At 42.7% G+C, this 19666-nt stretch overlaps 1 protein-coding gene across 9 annotated transcripts in view; it reads left to right on the top strand.

Annotated features, from left to right (window-relative positions):
* LOC118525074 (ABC-type organic anion transporter ABCA8-like) overlaps positions 1-15727 on the top strand; it is a 64066-nt gene extending 48339 nt beyond the window's left edge. For 4 of the 9 annotated variants that reach the window (XM_078065996.1, XM_078065994.1, XM_078065999.1 and 1 more), the window contains 16 exons: positions 322-495; positions 674-787; positions 2631-2750; positions 3605-3670; positions 4128-4219; positions 5425-5545; positions 6430-6547; positions 7195-7286; positions 9808-9968; positions 10595-10670; positions 10745-10839; positions 11590-11709; positions 11925-12065; positions 13519-13598; positions 15169-15224; positions 15352-15727. In XM_078065996.1, coding sequence (XP_077922122.1) covers positions 322-495; positions 674-787; positions 2631-2750; positions 3605-3670; positions 4128-4219; positions 5425-5545; positions 6430-6547; positions 7195-7286; positions 9808-9968; positions 10595-10670; positions 10745-10839; positions 11590-11709; positions 11925-12065; positions 13519-13598; positions 15169-15224; positions 15352-15450 — 1725 coding nt within the window. In that variant the 3' untranslated portion in view covers positions 15451-15727. Of the gene's footprint in view, positions 1-321; positions 496-673; positions 788-2630; positions 2751-3604; positions 3671-4127; positions 4220-5424; positions 5546-6429; positions 6548-6651; positions 7287-9807; positions 9969-10594; positions 10671-10744; positions 10840-11045; positions 11083-11261; positions 11710-11924; positions 12242-13518; positions 13599-15168; positions 15227-15351 lie in introns of those variants that run through there. The other 5 variants (XR_013445172.1, XM_078065995.1, XM_078065998.1 and 2 more) reach the window with 5 other exon arrangements.
* Positions 15728-19666: the final 3939 nt, after the last annotated feature.

Here is a 19666-nt window from a genome sequence, read left to right as displayed (position 1 = left end):
CCTGTCTGAGATGTAATTTGATTTACACTCCCATACATCATTAATCTCTATATTGTTTACTGCAGCGCTAATGCCTTGATTACACTTAGCTCTTCCTTCACATATGTCTACCAGGTGTGTGATGAACATCAGTGTTGTTAAAGCAGCAAACTGATCACTCATGTTTGGAATTATCCGTATCCCTTGGTCCAGATGATGCATATAGCATGACGCAGAACTATTACAAATGAAAATTTTGTTTGAATATTTCCTTACATAAGCCATATTTTCTTAAGCCTCAAGTTGAAATGCCACTTCGTATCTTTGCTGTTTTTTAATCAGAGCAAAGCTCAGTCCCAGCTATGGATTTCGGGCCTCTTCCCTTCTGCCTACTGGTGTGGGCAGGCGCTGGTGGATGTTCCGATGTACTGCTTGATCTTCCTTCTTATGTATTTGATGGACTACGGTTTAAATGCCCAAGACACTCTATTTACAGTTGTAAATCAGATTATACAAGTAAGTGACCGTCTTCATAGAACAAATACCCTGTATGATTTAATGAAAACATGTTTGCATTGATACTTAGTTGTCATAAATGAAATAACTGTAGAACCCTGTGCTCTAACCATCTTTTGGACCCTAACGTTTTCTTGGAGTGCATTTGTCTTTAACTAAACATTCCTGTTGATTTCAGATCCTGTGTGCGGTTGGTTATGCCGCCTCCCTTATCTTCTTGACATACGTGATTTCATTCATTTTTCGCAAGGGGAAAAGAAATAGTGGCATTTGGTCTTTTTGCTTCTGTATGGTAAGTATATTTCTTGTGAACATTCATTTTATGCATTTAAATACACAATTCTGAGCCAGTACTTTAAAATGTGCCCTCAGTAGAATAAAAAATTAGTATTACAGTCTAAAGTATTTTGTTTTCCTTAGGTAGGATCCTTTTCAAAATCTGCATCTTTTTCCTCTTCCTAATTTCTACGCTTGTCTCTTTTAAAAGTCGCTAAATTGTTCCTAGAACCATAAAGTATTTGCTAGAAGGAAACCTGGAAGCCATTTGTGTCTTCTTTTTACTGAAAAAGAAATAAGCACAAAGACCTCCACAAAGATAATACAGGATAACAAATATTGTTGCTAACATAGTTAAAACTAGAAACCACTTCTCCATACTCTACTAGAATTAATTCCATAAAAGCAACACTTATTTTATCTAAATGAGGAAGGAAAAATATGTGTTATCTCCTAGTATCTATTCTGATTTCCTGTCATTTCAACTGCCAAAAAGTAAATTATCATTTCAACAAATATTAGTTGGCTTCCAACAATGTGTCACAAACGAAGATCGATAATGCAGAAAAAATAAGACCGTTTCAACCCTGAGAGGGCACTCAGAGGGTAAACAGAGAAGTAAATAGCCACTTACTAAAGCAAAGTGATAAGGAAAAGATTATCTCCTTTTAAAAGATTGTTTCTGTGACAACCAGAGAAGGGAAAGATTAACTCATGAAAATGAGAGCACAGATTTCCTTGAGGAACTGAAGAGTAAGATTTTAGTAGCTGGAGAAGACTGATGAGTCAGTGAATGAACAGAAACTCAGGCGAGAAAGTCCAGGCTTATCCTGGGAACTGGTAATAATCTGGCATGGATAAGGGAAGAGAACAAAGTGAAGCGTGGGCGTGGCCCTAGTTATAAAAATATTGATTGGAACCACATTGGCCTTTAATCATGCACTCAAGAATTTATTCTACAAGCTGTGGGAAGCCGTGGAAGCTTAGAGGGCAGAACAGAAATTCGATCAGAAATATACTTTTAGGGGCGCCTGGGTGGCTCAGTTGATTAAGCAGCAGACTCTTTGATTGCAGCTCAGGTCATGATCTCAGGGTCTTGAGATCAAGCCCCACATCTGGCTCCGCGCTCAGTGGGGAGTCTGCTTGAGATTCTCCTTCTCTCTATGCCCCACGCCCCGCTCGCTTGCTCTCTCTCTCTCAAATAAATAAATAAATCTTTAAAAAAAAAAGAAAGAAAGAAAGAAAGAAAGAAATATACTTTTAGGAAGAATATGCTGAATGCCATAAAAATGGTAATTTGTAACAGAAAGAAGTACAAAAACTGTTAGGAAGCTTTTATCATTGCAATGTTTTAGAAGAAAAAGTCTGAGAAAAAGGGGATACCAATACCCTTGTCCCTGTAACTATCTCTTATTCCTGAATTTTGAATTTGAGTACTTCCACTGAAGCCACTCCGGGTTGCTCCATGCTTCTCTTTCCCCACTGGTGTCCCTAACAGAAGTCTTCTCTGTTGCCGTTGCATGATTTCCAGGAGATATCAATTTGTGTTCCCTCTGATTATTGCTTATCTACTAATTTTTCCTCCAAAACCAATATAATGCCAACTTTCTTCTCTTTCTGTAATGAAAGTAAGTTATCTATTAGATCCTAGATTTGTCCAGTCATGTCTCATTCATGACACTCCCAGTTAAAGGAATCTGGCTAAGTACCTGAGAGAACATGTCGATGGAGATACGCTGAATCCCTTGTGTTTCTGAGGTGGGAGTTGAAATTAGGAATATCCTCAAGATGAGCCATCTCAATTTGGAGCATATGTGGAAATGCAGAGTGGTTAACGTGCATGTTCATATCTTCTTTAGATCACCATCTTCTCTGTGTTTATATTGCTGTTTGAGCGCTATGGACATGTCGTGCTGTACTGTGTCACCTTTTTAGTACCACACGCCACGTTAATTGGCTGTATGTTCTTATATTTTCAGGTAAGTAATGCTGCTGTCTGCCCCAGTGTCCTGGGAACTCTTAACCAGTTGTGGAAGCTATGCCTGAGGGGCTCTCCTCCATGCTGAATATACATGGCATTTAAAGATTTCTACCTCATGGATTCCAGTTGAATTCCTTCCAGATAGGGCAGTGTGCTCCAGCTGAATCATGTTAGAAAACCTGGCCCTGGTCCATGTGTGGGGAGACAGGGTAATAGGTGGTGGGAAATAGAGCAGCAAATAGGCAAATGAAATACCCCTAATCTTTGGGATCTCAAGATTCTAGAGAAGCATTCAATAGGAATAAAATCTCCACCCCCCCCCTTTTTTTCTAGATAGAAAAGTATCAACTTCTACAACTATATAGATATAGATGTAGAAGTATCAACTTCTACAAATATATGGATATAGATGTAGAAGTATGGACTTCTACGAAAGGAACAAAGATACAGTACGTGAGTGAAGATGGGGAAAGGGAGGGGAAAAAAAGGAAGGGGCCTTCTGAAGGATCAATGGACATAGGAAGGTATATGAAGCTCTGGGGGATAAGGAGAAAACACTGTTTCTCTCTCATTATTTGGGGAGGCTAACACAGATACCCAAGATTGTCTCACCAGGTAAGGAGTAATTGCTAAACCTTATTGCTTCAAATAAAAGCACAGTGCCTCATAGACCTTGGGAGGAAGGAATACCTCCTCTTGCTACACATTTTGGAATAGACATCTACCAATACCCATGGTGAAATCAGGGCACGTGTTAGTAGGACCGTTCAGGGGGTCAGTTCACAATTATATAGATAAAATTCATGAAACCAAAAAACTTCCTATTTAACCATTGTTTTTTTCCTTTTGCAGGTGTTCATATTTTATTTCCAGAATGAAGAATCAAGAAGTATAGAGCTATTTCTGGTATTCTTAATTGTAAGAACACACTTGTCTTTAACAATCTTCGTGTCTTTTACTATACTGAAACTTTTTAATTCCTGTACACACAGTGAAACTTTTTTTTATTAAGGTAAGCATATGGATATTTGTAGCCCATGGAGATAAAGTATTTGTAAAATATAGAAAAAATTTTTCTCTAAAGATTGACTGACCAGATAATATGCTTCCCAAATTTTGAAAACACTGTACCAGTATTAGCATAAGTGACATAAAGTAATGGTATTCCATAATTATATTTGTTTCCAATGCTCTGTAAACAAGATTGAAAGTGAATTTGATAGTTTCACAAATTTAAAATAGATCATTGGAAATTCGTAATGGTTTTTCCAACTGTATCTTTGGAGAAGTCCAACTACTTCTAATTCACTTCTGATGTGAAACATTTTTCTTGGAGTGCTTCTAATCACGCATCTCTCTCTCTCTTTCTTCCTAGCCTTTCCTTCATTTTATCATCTTCCTTTTTATTCTTCGATGTCTGGAATGGAAGTTTGGAAAGAAACCAATGAGGAAGGATCCCTTCTTTAGGTTGGGAGAAATCAAATTGGCTTCTTTTATTTTAGTCATTAACACTTAAAATTTTTTTCCTGCATAAATTAACAGTCAGTAAAGAACTGCCAAGTCTGAGGTAACAACCATATGCCAATACAAAAAATAGAGATCTAGGTACCTAAATCAAAGAGGATTTTAGGTAGAGAGGGAAACAGACCTGAAACATTGATTATTAAGGGCTCTGACACCATGTGCAGTAAAAGGGTGGGAAAAGCTACATGCCGCTACTTCAATTTAAATAGCAATCCATTTAAATAGATTCGTAGTTGAAGGAATGCTGCCATTCCAGGAAGGAAGGATGGAATGATCAATAGGCCAAAGACAGCAATAATTGTCCCCTTTTTCTGTGGTAGTAAGAAGCCCAACTGGTGGATCACAGATTGGTCCAGTTATTAATGGGACTTAAAAGCTGAGACTGTCTTTTTACACCGTGCAAGGACATGGCCATAAGCATCTTATTCCCTCTGTGTCTCCCATTGGTTTCATCTTTACCTATTACAGACAGTTGAGTGGGCAACTTGCAAGATGACCTTTAACTATTTATCTACTCATCTTTAACTATTATAGACAGTTGAGTGGGCAAGGAGAAAGATGACCTTTAAGAAATCTAAGATCAATATGGGGGATTAGATTGAGGTAAGAGAGAATAGAATGACCTATATATGGGTATGAAGGACCAGACTTAAAGTGGAGGAGAAAGTGAATCTGACACACATTCCCAAGAAATGGCTAGGTTTCCGAGGAGATCAAGCATCTAACTTGTATTTTCTGAGACCATCCTGACTTCAAATACTCTGACTCATTATCCCCATGGGAATGTAATAATGCCAACATGGCAGTGGTATTAAAGCTAAGGTTTCCAGAAAGATTACATCATTAAACTATGCTATTAAAATCTTCTGTTAGATAATAGATACTAAGTTGCCCAGTGATAATGGAAAAAGAATCTTCCACAGATAAGTAGGATGAAAGGTATGTACGAAGCAAGGGTCACTAAATATAGCAGTACCCTTGATAGGAACTAGGTTGGGAAGGGAGGAAGAGTCACCTCACTGAAAGAAGGTTATAATAGTTTATTAATTACCCGACCTACTCAAAGCATAAGATTTAAAGAATGCAGTATTCTTAATACAAGGATGAAAACCCCGTATCGATGATTCATGGATGGCTCTTGACTCTAGAATTTCTCCAAGAAGCAACGATGTTTATGAAAATCCAGAAGCACCAGAAGGGGAGGATGAAGATGTTCAACTGGAAAGAATGAGAACAGCAGATGCCTTGAATTCCACAAACTTTGATGAGGTAACACCTATGAAGTACTCATTTCATCAAATAACACAAACATTGGTCAGTTAACGTAGTCAGTCTACGAGTCTGATCCTCAAATAATCCTGGTCTATACAAGCACAGATCATGACTTCCTTTTAGTAAGTAATCATCTTGTTTACATTGAAACAAACAGATTAAAAGTCACGTCAACAATAAAAAAATTAAAAAAAAAAAAAGTCACGTCCCCTCAGTTTGTTGTCCTTGGAGTAAAAACCAAGAAATGGAGTACAACTGAAGTTGCAAAAGCCAAGAAAGAACTTTATTTTTTAAAGATTTTATTTATTTATTTGAAACAGCACATATGCAGGGGTAGGGGAGGTGGGGGTCGGGGGAGGGGAGGCGGGGCAGAGGGAGAGGGAGAAGCAGACTCTCTGCTGAGCAGGGAGTCCTAGGTGGGGCTCGATCCCAGGACCCTGAGATCATGACCTGAGCTGAAGGCAGACGCTTCACTGACTGAGCCAGCCAGGTGCCCCAGAACTTGTGAATTTTAGAATGGGAAAAAAGTGACACATTAGCACTGCTCCTTGGAGAATGGCACTGTATGGACTGCAGGGAAAAGTCTGGTCGGCAGCCCGTTGTCTTGTCCTTAGAGCAGGACTCAGTACTTCTCCAAGTCTCTTTGCTCCTGTTCTGCACAGAATAATGTGCTTCTGAGTAACTGCCTCGGTAGGAGGGGAAAACGACCATCTCTTCTCTCCAAGACTGAGGACCAGGATTGGAGAATGGCCAGGAAAGGTGTCCCCTCATGGAAGGTCTCCTGTGATGGCATGGCTTGTGTCGTGAGGGGCCACACCAATGGGAGGACAGAGCTTCAAAGTTCATGGAAAGAATTAAGGTCTGATGTGATTTACTTACAGAAACCGGTCATTATCTCCAGCTGCCTGCGCAAAGAGTATGCAGGGAAAAGGAAATGCTGCTTTTCCAAGAGGAAGAAGAAGATCGCCACAAGAAATGTCTCTTTCTGTGTTAGAAAAGGTTTGACCCCTATGGCCCTTCCCCCGGTGGCCTGGGGCCCTCGTGAGCTTTATTATGTCTTGATGAGAATCGTTCTGTACATCGCCTCTTGGTTTCCCACACAGACCCATCAGCAGGTGACCTTGACAACACCTTCGACATGTCCCATTTCTAAGTTGAATTAATCAACATCTACACGGAAACCATAAGCACTCTATTAAAACAAACCACTGAAGCCATGACGTATCTATTTCGTGAGCATGATTGATTTCCTAGTGTTTGTTCTATTTCATAAGAGAACGAACTGGGGTTGTGCCCAGTGCAGTCTGAAGGCTTGAGCAGCAGCTGTTGAGATGACCTCATTTTGTGTACTGACCACAGTACTTAGGGTCACAGGAGACAGAGTCTGACACACTGGCTTCCAAGAGGGGCTTTACCCCTTCCAGTCGGTGTGACCGTGGGCAGCTAACCTCATCTCTGAGAGCCGTCCCCAAATATGTACACAGGGATTATGACAACAACCTCTCAGGCTTGACGAGTAAATGAGACACCGTATATAAAGCACAGAGCACAACACTTGTCACATAGCAAGACTTCAGACTATGTTTTATTCTTAATTTTACTATTAAAGTCAATTCATATTAAGTGCAACCAATTTTTTTTTTCAGGTGAGGTTTTAGGATTATTAGGACACAATGGAGCTGGGAAAAGCACATCCATTAAGGTGGTAACTGGAGACACGAAACCGACTGCCGGACAGGTAGATGAATTGTGTGGAGAATGTGCTATCTCGTGGTGCTCAGAATAAACTTGTAAGATGTGAAAGCTTTGTAAAGAGCAAATCTCATTTAGTCATTAGATGACAGAAGTAGTTAAAGTTGCAGACTAACATCTTCACAAAGTTAACGTGTTCATACATGGAAAAGTTAATCACTGGCAGGGAATAATTACTTATGCCTTCAACGACATCTAGAGGGAATGTCCAGTATCTGATCAGAAATAACATCAGAATCTACACAGGCCTTAGTTATCATACCATAAAACACATGGAGTTGCACTTTTTTTTTCTTGGCAACTATCTGTTTCCATGTATTAACAGTGAGTGCAGTGTAACACATTACATTTTTGGTTTTGATTTTTTTTTTGAAGATTTTATTTATTTATTTGAGAGAGAGAGAGCACAAGCAGGGAGAGGGGCAGATGGAGAAGGAGAAGCAGACTCCCCATCGAGCAGGGAGCCCGACGCGGGGCTCGATCCCAGGACCCTGGGATCATGACCTGAGCCGAAGGCAGACGCTTAACCGACTGAGCCACCCAGGCGCCCCCTTGATTTTTTTTTTAATGGAAGTATAGTTGACATACAGGATTTGTACTTTCAATGGGCATTGTCTTCCCAGTATGTAATGCTTTAATCTTGAATTAAAATTAAAAAAAAAAAAAAACCTTTATTAAGCCATTATATTCATTGTCCTCCACAAAGTGCTTGGATCCTGAGACATATATTTTTGTAGAAATACACTATTTCTTGGGAGTGTTTTCAAAGAATGATTCAAAATTGAGCAACAGGGATACGAAGTGAACTTGAGTCCTACATGCAGTTGAACCATATAAGATGGTCAGACACCAGAAAAAGAGCTGAGATTTAGTAAAGAGGGAGACAACACAATAGAGTATAGAGAACATATTTCCCCCCAAATTCTATGGCAGAAAATAGACTGCTTTAAGAGCTCCTTTGGAAAGGATGTCCAGGGATTTTAGAGAACAGAATATAAGGCAGAGAGAGGTCTGTGGCACCACACCAGGGGAGAGGGGCTGGTGCTCAAGCCCAGAAGGGAAAAGACCTCCGGGAATGTGATTGATAAATATGCCACCAAAGACGGAGGAGAAAATAAATATCCATAATCCCTCCAAAGCCGAGATGAGAGCACGTGATGGTGAACGGGGACTGCTCAGGGATGTTGGTGGCTTGCTCGACCCTAACTGGATTCCTTAGCTTAGTGGAGACCACGCTCCAATTGAGTCACCATCTGGACCCTAAATCATTATTTCATTTCTCATTAAGCATGGGCAAAAAAGGAGGTAGTAACTGTTCACAGATATATGATAATGAACTATTTAAAAGGTAAGTAAGATCTGAGTTAACAAAGCGAACTCTTTGGGTGTCATGAAATTAGCTTTAATCAGATCAGCCAGTGTGATCTTTATAAACAATACTATCGTCCTACTTCAATATTTTCAACAACCTCTTACTGCACTAAGGCTGAAGGACCCCCCTCCCCACATCCCTCTGGCTCGTCCGGAGGGGCCGATTATCATATCCCTTCCTCACTCTGCACCAGGCCCCCAGCTTTGCCTCGGGTCTAAAAACAGATCGAGCTTCATCAGGGCACAGGGCTTTGCTCTGCTCCAAATTCCTTTCGTCTGGGCTTTTCCATGGCAGGTGCCCTGTCCCTCTTCTGCCCCAGTGGTCCCTCAGCAGACAGGGCCCTCTCTAATCATCCTACCTAGTGATGTTAGTTAGTCCCCGCCCCCAGCATCCTGACTACTTCCGTTAGAACACCACTTAGGAGCTGTCTGTATTCCAGCCGCTCATTTTTCTACTTGTTTATTGCCCAATTTGCTCAGCAGAATGAAAACACAAGTAACAAGGGTGCTGGCTATTCCATTCCCCACTGTATCCAAAGCAGACAGCACAACATTTGTTACGTGCTCAAAAGACACGCGCTCACTGAGTGTGTTCAATAGTGAGGAATTCCATTCATAAATTCATATACTTGTTTCCTGATTGTGATAAAAAAAAATTGGATATAACCGGTTGGCCATGATGGCAAGACATATTTGCGAGATACTTGATTTTTCAGCTTAGATTAGGGGGTGCACACACTTGTTTTCATGTGTTTACTCTCTGACAACCTCTCTCCAACACAGAATGATTATAGATTATTCAGCCCAATTAGGACTTAGAGAGTTTCTAGTTTTTCTAGGTTTGTAAGGAGAAAGAGGCCATTGTGGGGTGCCTGGGTGGCTCAGTCATTAAGTATCTGCCTTCGGCTCAGGTCATGATCCCGGAGTCCTGGGATCGAGCCCCCACATCGGGCTCACTGCTCCGCGGGAAGCTTGCTTCTCTCTCTCCCACTCCCCCTGCTTGTGTTCCCTCTCTCGCTGTGTCTCTCTCTGTCAAATAAATAAATAAAATCTTAAAAAAAAAAAAAGAAGCCATTGAGAAATGCAGGAAAGACAAACCCAGAAGGCAGGCTCTGAGAGTGAACTTTTCTCTGCAGGTCCTACTTAAAGGGAGCAGCGGGGAGGGCTCCTTGGGCTTCCTAGGGTACTGTCCCCAGGAGAATGTGCTGTGGCCCAATCTGACCATGAAGGAGCACCTGGAGGTGTTTGCTGCCATTAAAGGGCTGAGGAAAGCGGACGCAGCCATCACCATCTCGAGGTGGGTGAGAGCCACACCTGTTCTATACCTGCGGGGGCAGGAGACGGTTGGGAGTGAGGAGCTTCACTGTCAGTTCAGGACAGGAGACTGAACCCTGACCCAGATCACACTGGGTAGATTCCCCACTAGAAACTGGTTTCCCAGATTTCAAAGTGTTAATTTTCTTCTCATAGTAAATATAAAAGTAGTAACCGTTGGTGAAAGTTATCAAAAATACTAAAATTTAAGTATAAAGTATTTCTCATAGACCAACTATTTAAAAATCATGAAATGGGCTTATATTCTTTTAAAAGGGAAAACTATCTGGAGGGATCAAACCAGCCAGTTTAAGATTGCCTGGCCTGGGGCCCCTAGGTGGCTCAGTCAGTTAAGCGTCTGCCTTCAGCTTAGGTCATGATCTGGGGTCCTGAGATCAAGCCCCGGGTTGGGCTCCCTGCTCAGTGGGCAGTCAGCTTCTCCCTCTCTCTCTGCCCCTCCCCCCCCATAAATAAATAAACTCTTTTAAAAAAATTGCCTGGCATCTATTTTCTGAACTGCATTTCTGAGCTCTGCTCCCCATCCCTGTGCTGTGTGGCCCATCCTCCTACCAACTTCCTTACTGTGATGCTCCATTGTGTTTGCTCCAGGTTGGTGGATGCGCTCAAGCTGCAGGACCAGCTGAAGCAGCCCGTGAAGGCCTTATCCGAGGGAATAAAGAGGAAGGTAAGGGGGGGGGGCTCAGTGTTACTCTGCGCACCCCACACGTCGGTGCCAGACATGCTGTTCTCCCATTCCAGCTGTGCTTCGCACTGAGCATCCTGGGAAACCCATCGGTGGTGCTTTTGGACGAGCCGTCCACGGGGGTGGACCCCGAGGGGCAGCAGCAGATGTGGTAAGGGACGCTATCCAGTCACGGACGGCCCCAAAGCCTTGCAGGAAATTTGTGAATTGTTTTACTTGTGTAAAAATGGTCCCTTAAACTGTTTCTTAATGTGGGGGGGGGGGGAGGAGGGAAAACACCTCTCAATATCATAAGTAACACCAATATTTCGTGAAACAAACACCAACCCTCTCCCTGATAATATTTCATCATTGAAGGAAAAATAAGCATTGGCAGGACCCAGACACACTCACTGTAAGTAGTACCATTGGCCCAGTGATCTTTTAGGTAGGGGTGGTGCATCCCTGGGCCACGGGGACCGTGGCCAGTGCTGGGGGAGGGGGGGAATGGTAATTCCCATTAGGTTGTAAAGGTGGGGGCGGGTTCTGGATGTTATCTTGAATATTTATTCTGCATTTATTTTCTCCTACTAGGTTGTGACCCCCCCTGTTGTTGAATTCTGTTTCTCTGTTCCTTGGCACAGCCCTTTCATGAACAATCTCTTGCTCAGCATTTCTCTCTCAACACAAGCTCGGGATAAACTCTGTGTTCCCGGACAGCTCCTCTTCTAGTGCCTACCTCCGCCTCACGCCCTCACCTGGCTCGCCCTTCCTCCTCCCACCTGCCCTCTCAAGGGTCCTCCCTTGCTTGAGCTCCTTTTGCTAATTACTCACAGGCATGCCGGTTAAAAATTCTTTTCCCCGCCCATCTATGATTAATTCGAAATCTTTCTTCACTGCAAATGGTCTTTTGACGATTTAGGCAGGTGATCCGGGCCACCTTCAAAGACACAGAGAGGGGTGCCCTCCTGACGACCCACTACATGGCAGAGGCTGAGGCCGTGTGTGATCGCGTGGCCATCATGGTGTCCGGGAAGCTGAGGTGGGTGCCCGTCCCCGCCCACACTCCCCCCCCCCGCCGGCAACAGGTGCATGGCTGGAGGAGTTTGTCCGCGCACAGCGCGACTATAGCTACTGCATCTGGGTCTAACGGTGACGCCCTGGAGACGACCCTAGCAGCAAATCAGGAGTCTCAAACATTGTGTGCCCGGTCTCTTTCCCCTTTCTGTGACGACCTCATCCTCCTCTGACCTCCAGATGTATCGGTTCCATCCAACACCTGAAGAGTAAATTTGGTAAGAATTATCTGCTGGAGATGAAGGTGAAGACCCCGGAGCAGAGGGAAAGCCTCCATCGTGAAATTCTGAGGGTTTTCCCCCAGGCTGCCCGGCAAGAAAGGTAAAGTTGGTTGCTGAGTTTGATCTGATACCAAATGTCAGCTTTTCCTTGCTGGTTTCATTCATTTTTTGTCATTAGAGTCCATATTTAGCCCAAAAGGAAACCTAAAAGAAAGTATCTGTTGGACACTGCAGAAACTAAATTAGAGAAGAGGAGAGCTGGATGGAAAATCGGAGGTAACATGTGTTGCAGTCTTACTAGCTGCCAGATACCGTCCTGGTCTCGTGCTGTCGTATTTAATCCGCACTGAAACTTTCCGAGGTAGACACTGTTTTTCCAGTGAAAAATGAGATGATTTCAAAAAAGCATTGTGAGCGTCTGGCCACTACAAGGACCTTAATAAATAGAATTGATTATTATCTTTAAGCATAGGAAACTGAGAAGTTAGGTCACACGACAGAGCTAACAAGTGGCATAGGTAGAATAGAAAGCTAATTATTTTCTTTCAAATCTATTAACACTTCCAATTTTATACACAGTCTGGTCATGGAACAGTTCTCAGGAAAATCATACAGTAAAAATCAAAGATTAACTTTAGAGTCATTTTTAACACCTAGAATTTACTGCAGAAGACAGATGATTTAGGAGTTGGGGGAAAAACAGATAGAAAAGAGTAATAATAAGTCATAACAATATGGTGGGAAAATATATTTCTACACTGGAGTATAAATGTCAAAGCAAATGCTGTACCTCAATGTGCAGCCCACGACCAAATAGAAATAGGTCATAAAGGCACAGGGAATGAGCAGAATAGATGAGAATGATCGCCCCGTAAATAGAGGAAAGAGTATCTTATGAAATGAAATCAAAATCTTCCTGATTTTCAAATGATAAAAAGACAAACGTTAATCTGAGAAACAAATTATTTAAAAAAAAAAAAAAAAACTGTTCCTGAACATTATTTGGTGTTGAATTCCTGGCGATTTCCAGTCTCCTCGTCAGAGACTCAATGATAACCTAAATTAGAAAAGTAGTTTGGCAATGAATCATGGAACACTGCGTCAAAAACTAATGATGTAATGGATGGTGATTAACATAACATAATAAAAAAAAAAAGAAAAAAGAAAAGTAGTTTGGGTAACATGGGGCAAGGTTGGAGAGGTAAGAGTTCTCTAGAGAAAAGACCTAGACCCCCACCTGAGTTCAGTGACTTTAAGAAACTATGTGGCATCAGTTCCTGGTGGAAGATGAAGCTCGAGAAGCAAGTGTTCAGCTGAAAAGATAAGGTGGCAGGCAACTTTGGAAATGTCCACATTTCATCTGCCCCACACCTGCTCCTCTCCATCCCAAGCCTCTCCCCTCACCGGGTTCTCCTTGTGAACAGCCTCACCCTAGGCATTTCGCCTGCCCCACACTGACTCTTATTTATCAGGATAACGACCAGAGACAGGGTCGCAGCCAGCTTGCCCCCGCACAGGTGGTATCAGCCTCAGCCCCACCTCTCTCCCTGCAGGTACTCTTCTGTGATGGTCTATAAACTGCCAGTGGAAAATGTGCGACCTTTAGCGCAAGCTTTCTGCGCATTAGAGAAGGGTAAGAGCGATAAACTTTGAAATGAGATCCCAGGAAGCAGATAATTCCAGATCATAGACTAATCCATCGGCCTGACAAAAACAGAATGGGAGCTAAGGTGTTAATTTTAAAGATTTTATTTGTTTATTTATTTTAAGAGAAAGAGAGCACGAGTGGGCAGAGTGGGGGAGAGAGAGAGAGAGAGAGAGAGAGAATCTCAAGCAGACTCCGTGCTCAGCATGGAGCCCAACACGGGGCTTGATCCCACGACCCTGAGATCCTGACCTGAGCCGAAATCAAGAGTCAGACACTTAATCGACTGTGCCACCCAAGCACCTCTAAGGTGTTAATTTTTGAAGTTAAAAATTGCCAATTGAACTTTAGGGGCACAAAAAAATCAAAGAAGTGGAGGTATTCTGTGTTGGGGTGTTGGGGGGCAGGGGCTTAATGAGAGTGATTTTACTTTTGCTTTGTGGGGTTTTTGCATGTGTTTTTGTATATATGTGTATATATATGTATATATATATATAGGGAAAACCTAAATCAAAATTCAGTTGTGTATGCATTCAAGGAGGACACTTTCTTTGGGAACATTGATGCATGATGCATGTTTACAAGTTTAATTTTATATGGACTTGCATGTTACTTATGGCCTTAGGCTGTGTATTAAGAAACTGGCCTCCTGTCTGGTTATTAAAACAATCTTCCTGTGTCTGTTGCACTTCACAGCTAGCCACACTGCATCTGTCATCACCACCCCGTGTTTGTCTTGCCACCTGAGCTCATTAACTCTGCCTCTCTGAACTGTGCTAGCCAGAACTCCCTCCCTATATGCTCTTTTCATTGTCACGGCTCAGTGATCTTTTTGCTTGCTTGTCACCTTCCCTAAGGAAGAGATTCAAGTCTCCTGGTTCTAGAAGACTCTTTGTACTCCTGCCGATAGCATTGATGGCCACAGGGACACCCCCTTTCCATTCTCTGCACCGAGCACCCCAACCTTCTGGACCATGTGATCATGCAAACACTCCCAGATTGGCACCGTGGCCAGTACTGGCCTGGTACTGTTGGTGACATTTCCAGGCTGCTGCCTCCTATCAGGGCTCTGACTACCCTTCCCATCTATTCTGGTCAAGGAGAAAGGTTTTCAACTCACTTAGGAGCAAGAGGTCATGGTAGAAAGAGGGTCACAAAGGATACCTGCTCCCCAGGAAACCTCAGACATCTTTCTCCATAGTCTTCTGAGGCTTCCCTTTGCAAAACATGTCTTCCTTCCACCTCTTCTTATGCTCAGTGTGCAAAAGCACTAGCTCACGCGTACCGGGAAGGAAACCTTTGCAGCACTGTTTCCTGCTTAAGTAGAAATCTCCAACACTGTGCTAAATGAGCATAGCACGCACACTTTTCTCCCCAAACCCAAGTGAATGCATGGGTGTATTTTTAACTGCATGCCATACTTAAATCAGGAACATTTTTATCTAAACTTTTTTATTTAAGATTTTTAAAAAATTGCTATTTGTATGGTATGCTGACTTCTGAGACTGTCTGGGTATAAAAATATATGAACTCCTAACGTCCATCCGTCCTTCTGCAGTTAAACAGAGCTTCGACCTGGAGGAGTACAGCCTCTCCCAGTCCACCCTGGAGCAGGTGGGTCAGTGTGCGTGACTCGGTTCATCCATGCACTATGAATGTACGGCGTGAGCGACGCTTTGCACTCACTTGGAGCTACGGAGGCGTGTGGCCTCTCTCCCTCTTTATTTCTTGTCTGTCTCAGGTTTTCCTGGAACTCTCCAAGGAACAGGAGCTGGATGACTTTGATGAAGAACTTGACCCTTCAGTGAGGGGGAAACTCCTCCCACAGGAAGACCCTTAAAGCCCAAATACCCTATGTTTCCATTCAAGCATGTGGTTATTTTTTAAGACATTTATTTTTATAGCATCAATGTCATATTTTTAGCAACTGCATTATAAGCACTGACATGGTTCTTCCTGTGGTGGAGAGGAGGGGGGAGCAATGCCTGGGCAGTCCCTGCTACCACGTGGACAGAGGCCCGTGGCTGAGCCCACCTCCCAGTCACTGCCTCTGTGTCTCTGCAGGTCACCCTGATTCCACTTTTCTGTACAATACTGAATAAATAAATTTACTTTTATGAGGTCGTTTCATTTTTTTTTTTGAGTACCGTAAGCACATTTTGTTTAATTTTTTATCAAAACCTTAAAAAATACTTTTTCTAACCTAGGCTGGGAAGTCCGTACATTTATTCTTCTACAAGTTTGATACTTTGTGAAGCTGGTATTTTAGTAAGAACTTTAAGTGATCATGTCAAAAGCATCATACTTTTTAAAATAGATTTTTGTGTATATTCTTATGGCTTAAAAATATTAAACCATCATTGGCCATAATATCTGATATCAGTATATTTGAAAACATATCTGCTGGTAACAATCAATAGTATAGACATAGTCTGATACTTGCTATTAGGAATTTATTGTACTTTTTGGATTTCTGTGAATCAGTGAAGTCCCACTTTCATTGTATTTTAAAATCAAGGCTTTAGAGTTGCCTGTTTTTGTAACTGACCTTTTGTGGATATTTGCCACTTGGTCTAAGAATATTGATCCATGTAGTAAGAAGTCAAATGACCAAGTTGGTGGGAAATACAAATCTTGTATGTGCAGTTTTGAAATACATTCTCTATTTCAAGTATTTTCACGTGTCTTTTTCTCGACTAAGTGGCCTTCCTATTTACAAATTCATTGAAATCAAATTGAAAAAAGTTCTGATATAAGAGCTAGTTTACCGCTTTCATCAACATGTTACCAAATGTAAAGAAAGAAAAAACACCACACCATGATTAAGGAAGTTAAAGGTGGTGGCAAACAGAGACATTTCCTAGAACAGTGTTGTTGTTGTTGTTGTTTTAAATACTGGCTGTGATTACCTTGCATAAAATGTAGTTAAACAAGATTTTCTGAGTTGTGAAGATGATTCTCTGAGCAGATTTCCCCTCCAGTTCTGACTTTGCATGTCCTTTCTTCCCTTTGGAATCTCTGACCCTCTCAGACTCAGATAATTTTGAGCAGCTCAGAAAATTCTGTTCTGGAGAGCACGCCTCCCATGCTCTCTTCCCAAGGTCCATTTGCTCATCTTGTGCTGGTGTGTGGTATGTGCTGGTGGGCTGGTTTGTGCAAGCGCACCCTGATTGCCCCTTTAATCTCTCTTGAGAAGGTAGGGATCCTGTCCTCCCTCTGTATTCCTACCAAGCAGAATATGCCAAAGAACATGCTGTTCAGTGTTCAAGGTCAGGGCTCCAGGGGTGGCCAACCTGGAAGGGCTCCTTTGTAACAAAGACTATCCAGATGGCAGGCTTTGCTCTCCTGGGAGCGCTGCTCGTGCAAGAAGGGGAGAAGCTACAAGTGAGTAGTTGCGAAGCGAGTTACCATGCTATGCAACCTCACTGCAGATGGGTCCCTGCAGCGGATGCTTTGTCCCAGTCGCTGCTCCTGGACACCCAGTGCATAAGGTCCCCCCAGTAAACCTACCTCTCCATCGCCATCTTGGGTCATCTCTTCAGTCTTTCTGGGCCATCACCCACCCTCGGCTTAGAGTCTGCATGGCTGGGGGACACAGCTAAGGATGAAAACATGAGCAAAACTCAGTTCCTGCCTTCAGCAACTGATGCTGTGTGGCACAGTGGTTTAGAGGTCGACCTAAATTCAGTCTGGGGTCTACCATTTACTACTTGTGCACCCCTAGTTTACTGTCTTCAGCACGGAGCTACTAGTACCCACCTCGGAGGGTTACCGCGACCACCCAAAGCGACAAACGCGGTAACAGCGTCAGCTGCTGTTCAGCTGTTCACCAGCGTCCAGTGACTCCAAGAAGTGCTCCCCTGCCCCGGATGGCTCCCTCTCTCTCCCATAGGCCCTCAGTTCTCAAGGATGCATCGACATGGACCTGTTTCACCACATTTCCTAAGGGCCAGCCAAGGTATCTGTAAATAACACCACCAAACAGACTTATTTTCAGACACAAGCCATGTCTCCTTGACATCCTACACCTGGTTGAAAAATAAAGATCTTGATCCATTAGCAGAGGTATTGTTTCTACCAAGCCAATCAATTTACTTTAATTGAATGTTTCCCTTGAATACTATTTTGTTCATCTCTACACAACCAAAGGAAAGACAAAACAAACAAGCAAACTAAGTCAGAAGACTTCACATCACAACCCAAAGAAATAATACAAACTAGCTCTGTTTTCTTATTTGAAGTTATCTGGGGGGTCAGTGGGAGAGACATCCCGACGGGAGCAGAATTACAGCACTAAGCGGCTTTTTACTCGGCCTGTGGATCGAACCAGCCTTAACATTACAGACAACCAGGTCTGTGGACAAATGAAAGTGACAGTTGTGCCAACCTGAGCTTACGTTTTGTACTTTCTCTTTTGCAAGGAAAAGCCTGCCAGCCCTTCACATGGCTTCATGTGGGACGAACATCTGGGGTTGGCTTCATCCGATACACCTGCGGAGGTCATCTGCTATATCACACACTCGGTGCCACACAGAGCATGGTGACCTATGAAATGTTGGTGACCCCATGGCAGATGTTGACATTTCTGAGGCCGGTGGGGAAACTAGAAACTAAAAGCACAGACTAGCTCTGCAGGTTTTACCCCCAACCTGGAGCAACCCATTATATCTGCAGGCCACAGAAGACAGGGAACATTGCTGTGCTAAAAATCACTCCTTGCTCCTTGTGGTCAATCTTACTCTATCCATCCTTTTCCTCCTCATCTCGCTTGTAGCCTATAATATTCTTCTAACTTCCTTTGGTTTTTTGTTCGTTTGTTTTGCCTTTCCTTTGGTTGTGTAAAGATCCAACAAAATAGTATTCAAGGGAAACATTCAATTAAAGTAAATTGATTGGCTTGGTAGAAACAATACCCCAGCTAATGGACCAATATCTTTACTTTTCAACCAGGTGTAGGACGTCAAGGAGACATGGCTTGTGTCTCCCTGTCCCCAACTCCGTCTTATTCTGATCTCCATGCTTGATTCCATTCCAGCTCACTTGTTGGTTTCCCCTCCTTCTATCCAGATTGACACCACTTTCAGAGCCTTTCCAAAAATGTTGAAGTAAAACTGTGGGGGAGAGATTTTTCCCACAATTAAAAAAAAAAGCAGTTTTCCAAGATCCCAGAGAGTACAAGTAATACATTATGTTGAATAACAAATGCTAAAGGCATCAGGAAAATTATGCAATGACTTTAAGATGGTGGGAACCAAGTGTCTCAGGAGACATCCTTTATCTACTTCATCCAAGAAGAACATGCACAGATGTGCAAGAATTGAAGGGCTAACTAAAGCAGTAGCAACAATGTCACACAGAGGAAATGCAACATTTTGAAGGAGGGAGGCTTAATATTCTTTTTATAAATTCCAAAATGTCCTTACGTTCTTCTGTTGATTTGAAACTTGTGTCTTCTTCCTGCTCTTGATGTCCAAGAAAAAAAATACACCACATCTAAATTAAGTAGAGATTCTAGAGTTGAGGTCTTAACTCCTGGAAGACTGAGTGATCTAAGTCTCGCTTTGGGGATTGAGAGGTAGCCTGTACCCAGATTCTAGACAGGCCAATGCTGCTCGGCTGCCACCAGTCAGAGCACTCATGAGGACAGACATAAAAAATGACAAGAATTCTTATTATCCTGGTGAGTTGAAATCTGACTCCCTGGACTGGTTGGGGTGGCCCTGAAACGAAGGAGAGGAGAAATTTCCAGCCTCTACAATACAGGAAAGTGTCCTGGAAGGAGGATGGAATAGATGTTGGAGTCTAATTTATCAAATGCAATGAAACTCTCCAATAAAGCAGGGCAAATAGTGAGTGAGAGTGACTGGGAGCTACTTCAGATTGGGTGGTCAGGGTGATATTTTAGAAGAGGAGGCATCTGAGCTGAGGCCTGAAGGATAGTCAGGAGCCAAGCATATGAATGTCTGAGGGAAGGAAGTTTTGGCAGAGGGAAAAGTAGTTGCAAAGGTCCTGATGTGGGAACAATTGTTGGGGAGCAAGAGTTCCCGTCCCTTCAA

The sequence above is a fragment of the Halichoerus grypus genome, chromosome 2, assembly GCF_964656455.1.
Source record: "Halichoerus grypus chromosome 2, mHalGry1.hap1.1, whole genome shotgun sequence".
Taxonomy (NCBI): domain Eukaryota; kingdom Metazoa; phylum Chordata; class Mammalia; order Carnivora; family Phocidae; genus Halichoerus; species Halichoerus grypus.
This window is presented reverse-complemented; position numbering and strand designations above follow the sequence as displayed.